The sequence below is a fragment of the Lepidochelys olivacea genome, assembly GCF_965140295.1.
Source record: "Lepidochelys olivacea isolate rLepOli2 genome assembly, chromosome: 17".
Classification (NCBI taxonomy): domain Eukaryota; kingdom Metazoa; phylum Chordata; order Testudines; family Cheloniidae; genus Lepidochelys; species Lepidochelys olivacea.
In genome coordinates this window covers 6,430,660-6,443,256 of record NC_140427.1, presented here as the reverse complement: position 1 = coordinate 6,443,256, position 12,597 = coordinate 6,430,660, and the positions used below count along the sequence as shown (strand labels likewise).

The window sequence follows — 12,597 nt, the reverse complement described above, 5'->3', positions numbered from 1 at the left end:
CATCTGTCAAGGTGACACATTGAAAATAAGGACAATGTATACTTTATACCCATTAGTTTCCCATCTTGTTTTATAAACGGATTGATGCTTTTTTTAACTTTATCTTGTTGCATCATATCCCTTGTAATAAAAATTATGGTTTAATGTGTTGAAAGTTATTACACTTCAAATATTCATTTAAATTTATTTTTTTTTAAGTGAGGCCAATTGGCTTATAATTTCAGTACTGAAAGAAATTTATGAGGTGTCGACAGGTTAAGGGGGAGTAAAGAGCAGGAGTTCACAGTAGAAACAAGTTAGTCACCACCTATCGTCACCATTCTTGTTTTGTTATCATTTATGAAGCTTGAAAAGTTGATCACGTACACATAATAATTAGGATTTATAGTTTCCAAGAAGATGTTAAAAAATTCACAATTACATGAATATATATTTCTTTAACAGTTTTACCACATATATCAATTTGGAAAACCACAGGACTCTAGAAGTCCTTTAAGGGAAAGTAGTTTGGGAATGTAGTAAAGATAACTCTCTGGTAAATTAAGACTGGGGTAACATTAAAGATTCCAGTGTTATAAAACTTTCCAGTATGGATTTGTTGACATCATTATAATTTTTTCAGAGATATGTCTAAACCAAATAAGATACAGGTTTTTTTTTAACTGTACTAAGTTTAACCACATGAGAACCATGTTTTACAAGGTCTCCACTTTCTGTCTACAAAACATCATTCTTGAACAGAAAATGTTTTGCCACTGAAAAGCAACACTTAAATGCATGCCTTGAAAGATGTATGTTGTAAAGATATGGTGTAAATATAATGTAGTTTGTATCATTTCCTTTAAATGTGCTTATATGTGTTTTTGGACAAGCATAATTCTTTGGCAGTTGGGGTGGAAAAAGCCCCTATAGAGGTTTTCATTTTTTATGATTAGAAGACCAGTTACTGTAAATTCATAAAACTCTGTTGAAGCCAATTAAGTTATTCCAAGAGCTACACCAATGTAACTGAGAGCAAAATTTGACCCAGAGTATATTTTCCTCTTTTCCTGTCTTTTCATGTATATTTTCCCCCAAAAAATGTTGTTTTTGTTGTTCTCAGATTTTACTATGAAAATATTCACAATTATCTGCAAAACTGATGACAGGAAGAAATTAATACATCTCAATCGTACTCGCACTCAATTTTTGCTTCATATGCAACCAGCCATATGCAAGTTACTGTCATACCAGACTCTCCTGTTTCTATATGAAATACAATCACTTATTGATTGAGGTGTATTTCAATAAATAGCAATATTCATATATGCATACATTTAAGCTTCCACTTCCATTTCTGCAGGGGACACTAATCGTGTTAATAATCTATTGATACCTTTTCATTGGAAGTTAAGGAACTAAAAAGTAGTGATTGATACTTTGTTTGTTATAGAAATGGTAGAAAATCTTGCTTTTATAAGCTTTTTTTTTAAAAAGTATAATAAACTCTAGCAAACATTTTAATATTTCAATGCTAGTTCTAATATTTTAATGTAGATTGTAATAGTTCCTTTGGAAACAAAGCAGTTTAACGATCTATAGCTGGGAACTTTTTAGAACACAGACTTTTGACCCAGTAGTCTGTAATTAGAGTTGTAATAGTCTGATATGTCAAGTGCTAAATGGTAGATCAATATTAGGGTTATTGATACAATACATTGTAATTGCTCTTTTGGGGCATTCTGGTCTCTCACATATGCAAGAGAGCTAGGGGCCTGATCAGAAGCCCACAGAAGTTCCTTGGAGTCTTTCCAATGACTTTTGTGGCTTTGGCACAGGCCCTAAGTCAGTGCAATGAAGAGTCTTTTGAGAAGTTTTTCAAAACAAAACTTTCTCCTATGTGACCACAGACTCATTGTGTGTGTGACCTGCAGCAAGCAGCTTAACGTCTCTGTGCCTCAGTTGACCCACCTGTAAAACCGGCATAATACAATCTCCCAGGGGTGCTGGGAGGCTATATTACTGTTGTCTATAAAGTCCTTTGAAATCTTTGCCTGAAAATGCAATATAATTGCAAACTATTAATCTTTTCTCTCAATCTTAAAAATTACAAAGCCGATTTCCCGCAATATGTTCTACAAAAATATTCACTCCTTGGATGAGTTCTTGTTGAAGGCACTTCTTCCCTCCCCACATCCGCCCCTCCCTCCCCTGCTGAATTTTAAATGCTTGGAAATAATGGCATGACACGCTCCAGGGACACTACTTCATTTCCCATCACACTGCAGCTTCATTCCAGCTTCCCTGTGCACCCAGGAAGGGCTGGAAGGGCTTGATCCTTTTCTATTGATGTCAGTGAGCATTTTGCTATTGACTTAAAGGGGAGCAGGATCAAGTTTTAAACAAGACTACTGGAGATATAGGAGGATGAGAATGCCTTTGGGAGGGCAGAGCCTATTCATGAAGGGGCAGAGAAGGCTGTTTGAAGCCCAGCTCAAGGAATCCTTCTTGTTATATTTGCTTTTGCTTATCGTAACTTGATTTCTTAATTATGTTGATTAAAAATTTGCTTCTGTTGAAATAAATCCTTACTGTTGGTTCATTTCTGCTGAGCCACATCACCAACTTATAAGTGGTTAATAATAATAAAAAAAAATTCTGACTAATATGAACGACGCAAGTACCTTTATAATTATACACCAGATTAGGGTTGTTTTATTATCCATTGTTTTTCTGTTTGGTTTTCTGCCACTTGAGCCCATGATAATGCAATAAAAATAGGGTCTTGCTTATACCTATGGGCTTGAAGATCACATCATGCAAAAATTAAGTGGAATGAGAACAGGGAATATGATAAATTCAAAGCTCACGGGAAGGATGGTGTTTTGTGGCTCAACAAAGCCAGCAAAGGGGGGAAGGTGGCAGTCCAAAGGAGTCTGAGAGAAACAGAAGAAGAGAGAGGGGTGGAACAGACAGATGAGGGAGAAGGGAGGCTGAGACTGTGGTAAAGGGAAAATTGCATCTCAGGCAGCCCTTTTATTTTGTGGTTAAATTAACTGAGGAAATGAACATTGCTCCGAAAATGATTCTGAATGCATGTAAAACCGAACATAATCCTCCAAAGTTGGGGTCTTAATTAATCTCCAGATTCCTGGTTTAGATTGGCCTTTGATCAATTTCACCCAGGCAAAATGATAAAAGCACGTGTTTTTTAAAGGACGCAAGAAGGAAACAGGTTGAATGGTATCCTCGCTGAACCTAATTACATACCATTGGATCTGCTACATGCACTCTATAGTGTCCTAGAGGACAGCATTTCTTAATTTCATTCTATGCCATTGTGTTTTTTACATAGCATTATTATTGTACATGTTGTCTCCATTGCCTTGTATCCACTGCATGTTCCTTCTTCTCGCCTCCTTGCCCCCATCCCATTACTCCCACAGCAGAATTGAAACCAAACATAGATAACTCTGCACTGCAGAACATGTTAAGATTGTTTGTAAGTTTCTCCTCTTTAAAAATGCAAGAAAATGGCAACCAACTAAAGTGATTGACCCAGAATCTAAACTTTCTTTCCCCAGAGACTCAATAATAAGATGTGTAAAAATGTTTGCATTCAATCTGGAAGTTGTTCCTGATGATTGCAGATCTGCAATTCTGAGTCTTTTAAACAACTTAAACAATTCTGCATTATTAGACAATCCTGTTCTTAAAGCTCAGCAGTTAAGGAACACTTGGGGCATGATTTTCAGAAACTGTGAGCACTCACAATTCCAGTTGAAACTAGTGGCAGCTGGAAGTGCTCAGTAATTCTGAAATTCAGGGCCTTGGGACTTGGAATGAAAGTTGAGTGAGACCTCTTGGATCACTAGTAAATGTAACTTTGAGAATTACCTTCTGTTAATTTTACTTTGTTTTTATTTTAAGCAAAACCAAACCAGCTCCACAGATTTCACCTAGTAAATCTGTGGGAGGAGAGTTTTGTGTTGCTGCAGTCTTCGGCTCGTCAAGATCCTGGTTTGCAAACAATCCGGGTCTAAAAAGAGAAAAAGGTTTGTTCGTTAGAAAATAATTAGGTTTTCTCTTTTGTATTTATCTTGGTTTTGGTTTATCTCATTTTAAAATAGCTCCTGACCAAATACTGGGTATCTGTTCTTTTTACTTATTAATTATCTTTGCAACTGTGTATGGTGTCTGTCAAACTTCTGGAAGTCATTGGAAACTGAGGGCATCAGGAGTATTCCATTACAGTACAGGACCAAGAAAATAAAAATTGCAAAATAAATCAATGACTTTATTATATAAAGTCATTGACTTATTTTGCAATTTTTAATGACCACAAAGTCACTTGTGATCCTGTGCTGTTCAGAGATGCGTCTGGTGTGCTACTCTGGAGTGGCCCTGCAGCCATTTTGGAAGCTGTTCCATAATTCTAGGGTGAAGTACCTGTCTGAAGTAGCCACCTAAACATAGATTTTGTAATATGTGACTACCCAAACACGGCCCATTCCTAGGAGGCAGTCAGGGAATCTGCCCCATTTCGTTGCCCTCTATGGTAATTGGACCTTTGTGAATGTCAGGGAAGAAATATGCATGCTCTGTGCTTTACTTCCCCATACCTCTCCAGAATCTCCCCTCATGATTTTAATTTGACCAGGTCAACCACGAGCATTTATGAAAAGGGCAAATACATTTTTAAAATTTAGGAAAGCCACTGCTATTGTAGATATTTTCTGTTTCTGCTATTCTGTGGTAATAATAGCTGTTTTCTATGTTTTCTTGCCCCATAGATCAATCAAAACAGTTTGTGGTGGAATCACTGTATATTATAAGTTGTTATGGTACCCTGGTAGAACACGTATTGGAACCACGTCCACTCAGCACTGCTCCGAAGATCAGTGATGACACTCCTTTGGAAATGGTGACCTGTCCGAGAGCCAGCTGGACATTGGTTAGGTAGCTCATCCCTTTGCACTGTTCTTCTCTTTGTCCTTATTCAACACGTGCTGAGCCCATTTTAGGAAGGGGGTGAATGACCTCAGCCTGTATTGACTTCAGTGGGAATTGAGGGTGCTCAACTTCATTAAGCACAACAAGCAGGATTGAATACTTGATAAGGACCAAATCCAGATCTTTCAGAAGTCAGTAGCAAAACCTTTTATGACTCCAATCAGATCGGAATTTGGTCCTATATTTTTAATAAAGCATGAAATTCTACCACTCCATCTAGACACACAGTCAATCTACACAAGTTTAGAGTTAACTGTTGAATGCTGTAGAAGTCAATGCTAATTTCCTTTTAAAATAATCAAATATAATTTAGCTTCTTTTTATTACTAAGACTAGAAACAGTTAATTATTCTAGCAGTGGAAATATAGCATTGAAGTTCTGCACTGAGATGTATGACTGGAGTGTGCAACATACAGCAAGAAGCTAGGCAAGACTTCCTGTAAGTAGTTGAACGTAGAATCTTATCAATCATAGTTGAAGAAATTAGTCCTGACTTGTGGAATAAAACAAACAGAAATTGATGAGAAAATATTGTCAGTGCTTTTGACATTTTAAAATATTTTCCCATTGATTTTTGTAGGCTCCGATATTCTTTAGTACTACTCATTCCTGGACTGGATTAATCAATATTTGATTTACCAAGCTATTTAGGAGTGGCCAGCTCTAATTAAAATTACAACACGGTCTTCTAGACTATTATTGTTGAAATGAGCAGGTTGTAATGGAATTGCAAATTCTAATTGGATCAATAGTCAATAACTTTACACAGCTCTGTTTTCACAGTTTTGTAGCTGCTTGATTTCCTTATAGAACAGTAGAAACTGTAGTATAAGGAAACACAGATGTTCCCCAGGTTCTGCTGTGTGTTAATATTAAACAGTGCTAGCATGACATAGAGTTGTTCTAACATTCATTCACCAACATGTTCTAAACTGTCTTGATCCCTTTATGCGTTCAGTATATAGTACTGTCCACAACAACGTGTCTGCACCTCACAGTCTGTGTGAGTTGGTCACACTTTTCAACTGACTGCTGTGTATTTCAGTGCTTGAACAAGCTAATTTAAATAATTACAAACATTGTACAAGCTTGTGATGACACAGACACTGATTTACATTCTCTGTATTAGCTTAAATATTAATATTCTTGTGTCCACAGAACTCCTCAGTGGAATGAACTGCAACCACCATTTAATGCAAACCATCCATTGCTTCTAGCTGCAGATGCAGTGCAGTATTATCAATATCTGCTTGCTGGCTGTAAGTAGCTTAGCACTTTTTGTACATGCAAGTTTAATGTGAAATGGTGACTTTCTAAAACAGTTTCTTAACTTACATTCTTGAGACAAAATAGCATTGTTATCAACAAGCCTTTTTTTTTTTTTTTTAAATCCCGTGTGCAAATACTAGTAACTGGAGAATGTTTATTCTGTAAGGCCATGGATGTGGAACGAATGATGATTTAGACACTTCTCAACATGAAAAATTCAATCAAATACAATTTTAGAAGTGTAGCATCATGCTGGAATTTATGTAGTTAAAGTTGTGTCGGATGTCTCAACATTTCCATTACAAGCTCCTATTCTAATGAAAATAGCCATTTATAGCTCAACCAGAAAAATTTGCTACAGGTTAAAAATATGCCATAAAAATAGGGCTGTCAATTATTAGCAGTTAACTTAAGCGATTAATGTAAAACAAATGAACTAGATTTTTTAAAAAGTTGCGAGTAATCACAGTTTTAATCACACTGTTAAACAAGTATAGAATGCTAATTTAAATTTATTATATTTTTGGATGCTTTTCTACATTTTCAAATATACTGATTTCAATTACAACACAGAATGCTAAGTGTACAGAGATCACTTTATATTATTATTTTTTATTACAAATATTTGCACTGTAAAAAAAATAAAAGAAATAGTACTTTTCAGTTCACCTCATACAAGTATTGTAGTGCAGTCTCTTGTTCTACATTTGTAAGTTGCACTTTCATAATATATTTTTTTCCACATAACTGCACTCAAAAACAAAATAATGCAAAACTTTCGAGCCTACAAGTCCACTCAGTCCTACTTCTGGTTCAGCCAATCACTAATACAAACATGTTTGTTTACATTTACGGGAGATCATGCTGCCCACTTCTCATTTACATCACCTGAAAGTGAGAATAGGCGTTCACATGGCACCGTTGTAGCCGGTCTTGCAAGGTACATCTAAACATGATAGGGCATCTCCTAAATGCTTTCTTGAGTTGCCCCATTGTGTCTAAATGCAGGAGAATATGTAGTGTATCTCATTGTTCATTGTGAATTGTTTTCTATGAGTGTTCTGTTTTACCATGTGACAACCTTTATTTACTGGTTTGTTTCTTTGGGTGGGTCCAGAGGAGGAATTGGGGAGTGGACCTCTGGAGTTCTGGTAGCTTAGAACTGAAGGAAGCAGTTCTGTGGAAGGAATTTGCCAAGAAGGTACAGTTTACTTCAGTATGGGATCTCTAGCAGAGTTTTCACACAACCAAATGTACTCAGAGTGATAGAGTATTAGGTAGGGTTTCATGTAGACTCGAATCCAGACAATAAGAGAGAGCTTCGTACATCCCAGAGATGAGTGCAAGCCAGAGAGAATACACATGTGGTCTCCTAAGATCTTCAGACTCCTACAGCCTCTTTCTTTCTCTTGCTTGTATTTACTTTCCCTCATGAGTCAGGTGCTTGCTGACAACTCAGCTTGTCGACATTCTTCCCACTCCCCTGGAATTCCTGATTGCTGGGCTATTTGTAGCCCAAATCTCAAGCGGCTGCTTCCCTCTAGAATCTTGGCAGCATTTCCAGAGATGTCTGGCTACCTGCTACAAACTGTGTGAGATCCATGACCTCATCACAGGGAGCAAACATATATTGCATTGTACATTAGTAACATTACATGCATTTTCTTTTCCTTAGTATAATACAAAATGGGAAGATTATTATGGGAAAACAGAGAGTCTCTATTTTCTCAATTGGGTAGCTGAGATTGAAATTATAAAATAATCATCTTGAAGTTATATGAAGAAGAAACTCTGCATAGGTAAAGATGCTCCTGGGGAAACTAGACCCTCTGCTTAAATGACAGTGCAAACAGTGCCAGCGTATTTAAGCAATTAAAAATGTAAAAAGTGGATAAATGGGTCAAAAGATTATAAGTCTGAAACATGACTGGTAAAAGCAACATCAGCGCCAAGTTAGGGATATTACATCTACCTGTCCTCCTGTTGCATGCTTTGTGGAACTCATAATATTGGAGAGGATTACTTTGTTTGGGAGAATATTCAGAAGGCCTAGTTAAATTTTTTGTTTTAATTCTGCATACCTTTTGTTCTGTCGTTTATACTGTATTTTCTAGATGCAATATCCTTTCATATTTAAGATGAACGTGTTTTAGCTCTGATAGTTCAAAATGTTATTCACTCATAAGGGATGTGTTTTCTGAGGTCCAGTCTTAAAAACCCAGTTGAGAATTATGATTGTGAAATTTTCATTTGAATGTGTGAATTGAGTGACATAGACCGTGAATACAATTGGGAGATTATAATTCGGGTCAGAAAACAGTGATGTAAGTGGAAATAGTAAGGAAATTGTCCATCCTGGGAAGGAGAGTGGGAGAGAAGATGTAGAGCTACCTCATAATCCACAAACCCAAAATTATGGTGCAGACTGGAAAACAAAATTCTACCTTTGTTCCACAGAAAAACCCTCCTGAGAGTCTTTTTTTTTTTTTTTTTTTTTTTTTTTTACACCTCATTGGCTGATAAACAGACATTAACTTTTAACCTCCCTTTCTTACAGGTATAGTGCCTTTCTATTTAATATCAAATGTGCTGTTTTGTTGGGGTCAGCAAAAGTCCTGTATACTGTTTAAGTCCTAGTTAAGCCTTCAAAATAGGGCTTACATGGGATTTACACAGTGCACAGGTTTTGTGCTTGCTCCCGATAGGAGTGAATTCCATCTTAATTAAGGAAGAATTACGAATGTTTGTAATTCTGCTACATGACAGTCACTAGGGATGTATAGAGATTGCATTGTTAAATTCTGTATCTAATTTATGTGTGAAAACTGAAAAAGTACAGACGATAATCAAATATTTTTACAACACAGGCAGTAAAGTGGATTCATTAATCCAATCCAGTGTTTTGATAGCAGACCCACTGCAGTGTATAGTCTATTTGCAGCAGACATCTTTGGAATTATCTGGTGAAGGTTGCTATGGAAAGGATGACCAAGCTGTAAATTAGTACTGCTTTTGCAAGAGCAGAGAACAATATAAAACCTTTCACCACCCAGAGAAATTACACTGAAAATGATTTCATAGTAGAGAGAAAATGCTAATGAACACAGAATATGAATTTGAGGTTTGTAAGAACAGAGAGGTTTGATTTAGTCTATTTTATGGACTGAAGGGAAAATGGTTAATTTAAACAAGTTTTATTTGGAATAAAAAGCTCTGGACAGAATAGATTCATTGCCCCAATTCCCATAAACAATTTGGCAATAGCAAATTTCAGACTAGTACTTACAAACTGCTACTTAGGTGGTTAGATTTGATCACCTTTCTTTGGTCAGCATTCCCTTTGGAAGACATTGTTCATATATATCATTGTGGGAACTCCATTAGACAAATTACTGGTATATGTTGTGCTTCATGAAAGCAAAGGAAAACACCGAGAAATAGGGCAAAACCGTACAAAAATGAATGCATTAATCTTCTCTCCTCCATAATAGCTTCTGTAATACACAAACAGGCATCTTGCTGGCATTTGGCAATGTGTTATTTTCAAATAAAAGTACATGCGTTCTGATTTGTTTGAGTTTGAGGGATTCTTGTGAGGGTGCATGTTGGTTATGCACTATTTAGGATATTGAAGATTAGAGAGGTCAACATTTTAAAATATAAGTGTCTGAAGTTAGGCTCCGAGGTAAATATTCATGGGTGCCAAGTACCCATAGCTTCAACTGAGGTCAACAAGAGCTCTCACTATTCATCACCACTGACAATCAGGCCACTTATTTGGGTAACTAAATCTGGAGTTGTGTTTCTAGCTCTAGTGTTTGTACTTTTTGTCCATAGCCTCCAATAGTTCACAGTGCAGAGTAACTGGTTAGTTTCATAACACAGGGTGAGATAATTGCTTATGCACAGTATGCTCATGCTGCTGATGGTTTGTTACAGTTTTGATACCCTGAAATCTACTTCTTATGCGTCCTCTTCTGGTGTTGTCATTGCACATCTTTTTGGCAATAGGACCAAGAAAGAAGCTTCATCTGCCGAAGTGAGGAAAAATAAATGTGAGTGCCCCAAAGAAGTAATGTAGGTGGTCATTAAAATACTCCACTTGCTTTAATGGAATTAATATTTGGAAGAAAGTGTCTCATCTCTTCCCCATTCTTATGAGCAGGACATGGGATGCTGTCTCGTATTTTGTCTCTTTCTGGGAATACATATTCTCTTGTACCGTTAATAATGAATATGCCCGTATCAGGGAAAAAGCAACAGATCAAGAAGATACATGAGCCTTTTGTGGAATAAAAAGCATTCAATGTGTAAGTTCATTTTTATCAATAGATTTTGTTCTATAATGCTTTCAAGGTTAATGCTTTGTGCAATTATTTAAAAATTGGAGAACACTGGGAATAGCTGGTTCCTGAGCCAATAGAAATCTGGTCAGTAGAAACTTTAACTTGCTCACTCCAGTTATGTTTGTGAGTTTATGCAGTTTGTCTGTTCGGGCCAGACCTACCTTTTTTCAACATTTTCTGTTCATTTGTTCTTTCATCCTCACTGAGTACAAGTATTTTCACTACACACTTACATACATGCAGAAATTTTTACATTGCATACAGTTATTCCAGTATGTGTCCAGAAACACAGAAGACTGATTTCTGAATTTAGGTAACTTTATACAGAACAGTTTTATTTATGTACTTTTTCAATTTCTGATTAGACTAGTAGTCATGTATTGTATAAATGGGGTGAAAATAAAATCCTGTTATACATGTATGGGAGCCAGATTCATCCCTGACCTTGAAATCAGGGATGAATGTGGCCACATTTTCTACTTTAATAAATGCTTAAAAAGCTACACAACTCAAATTGCTTCTTGAGAGAGCCTTTTAAAGAAAGAAAAATATAATAAAATTCCACATTGAGTATATTTTACTATTTTGAGATACCTTCCTAATAACTTAGTCGTTGTACACATAAGCAAAATGTGTGCTATAAAATAACAGCTAATCTAAAAATGCTAGCTAAATGTGTATTAAAAATTCATTTGCAGAGTTTGTTACCTTGATTTTTTTTTAAATCAAATTTTAATTAAGGTAAGAGGGAACAGTGTAAGTTGACAGATCTACTACAGGCGTATAGGGGAAAAAATTAAATCTTAATACTGCAGATTTAAATCAAGAAAATTGACAATAAAGAATAGCATTAACAGAGAAAGTACTGTTCTGAATTTTGTGTGATATATTTGCTTTCCAATTTTATTATGCTCTGATTTTGAGGCTATGCTCTAAAGTCCATGAGCAAGTAGGTTCTATTAAACAAAACAGGATTCACAAGAAAAAAAATACCTGTTTGCTTTTTCCCTAGGAAATATATGCTAAAATGGAATTATCTGGCTCTGCTTACCTGCAGTAATGTAATGGGTTGACATTAGCTGTAGCCTGTGGTTTGATGTGCTATCACTTCCGTCAGTAAGTTTAATTGCCAGCAAATGGCTAAATGGGAGTTTAGGGTGAATGCTACAGCTGTCTGCCATGTTAGTGGTAAAAGGAATTCTGGCGCCGTTTCAGGGTCACTATTTGTATCTGTCCATCAGAGTTACAATACAGCAGTTTCTCTCGGTTTCAGTCTTTCTGTATAGCATTTCTGCCAATTGTTTGGCTCCATTAAGTGTGCAGGGGAAATAAAAGCCTGAATGACCAAGTCACAGAGGGCTATGGATAGACCCTTTCTTTGTCCACACTCAGAACATTGCATTAGGTCTCATTATCCATTTATAATAAGTGACCTTTGCCCCCAGGTCATTGAAAAATACTGTGTGTGCTTTTCTAACACAGGGTACCTCTATCAGCAGACAGATAGAACAATGAAACGTCTGGTAGTCTGGTTGAAGGATATACTTTGAAGGTTTTTGTAAATATGCAGTTTGATGCTAAAGCAGAGTAGCAAAATCTTATTCTTTAATCTTTGGAAAGTTCAAAGTAGGCCAATAAGATCTTGGTTACTGTATGACAAGAGAATGGTTTTAAAATAGTGGATTTAGTTATTTATGTTCAGCTTTTAGCTATATTTTTGAAAAGATTTTAGTTATATTCACAGTTATATAAAGCTATATGCCCGGTTAAAAGGAACCATTGTTTGAAGAAATATTTTGTTGAACAAGTGTCCACGACCTTTATCCCAAGGGTAGTTGTAAGTGAGTTTGCACAGCTGTTTGATTGCTTTGAGGTCATCTGTGACATCTGCTGCAAAAACCTTGATCCTGACTATGTGATACACTTCTACCTGAGCTCTCTAATAGTCAGTGTTCCTTTTATCACAGCATTGGAGACAAATGGGGAAGC

The 12,597-nt window shown here is 36.2% G+C and overlaps 1 protein-coding gene across 15 annotated transcripts in view; it reads left to right on the top strand.

The window, feature by feature from the left end:
• The window catches only part of BCAS3 (BCAS3 microtubule associated cell migration factor), a 502,746-nt gene that overhangs the window by 198,725 nt on the left and 291,424 nt on the right, over window positions 1-12,597 (top strand). For all 15 annotated transcript variants that reach the window (XR_014714393.1, XR_014714394.1, XM_084650993.1 and 12 more), the window contains 3 exons: window positions 3,910-4,034; window positions 4,773-4,938; window positions 6,152-6,252. Coding sequence is in view for 13 of the 15 variants with exons in the window: in XM_084650993.1 (XP_084507119.1) it covers window positions 3,910-4,034; window positions 4,773-4,938; window positions 6,152-6,252 (392 nt within the window). In the remaining 2 variants the exon portion in view is untranslated. The remainder of the gene's footprint in view (window positions 1-3,909; window positions 4,035-4,772; window positions 4,939-6,151; window positions 6,253-12,597) is intronic.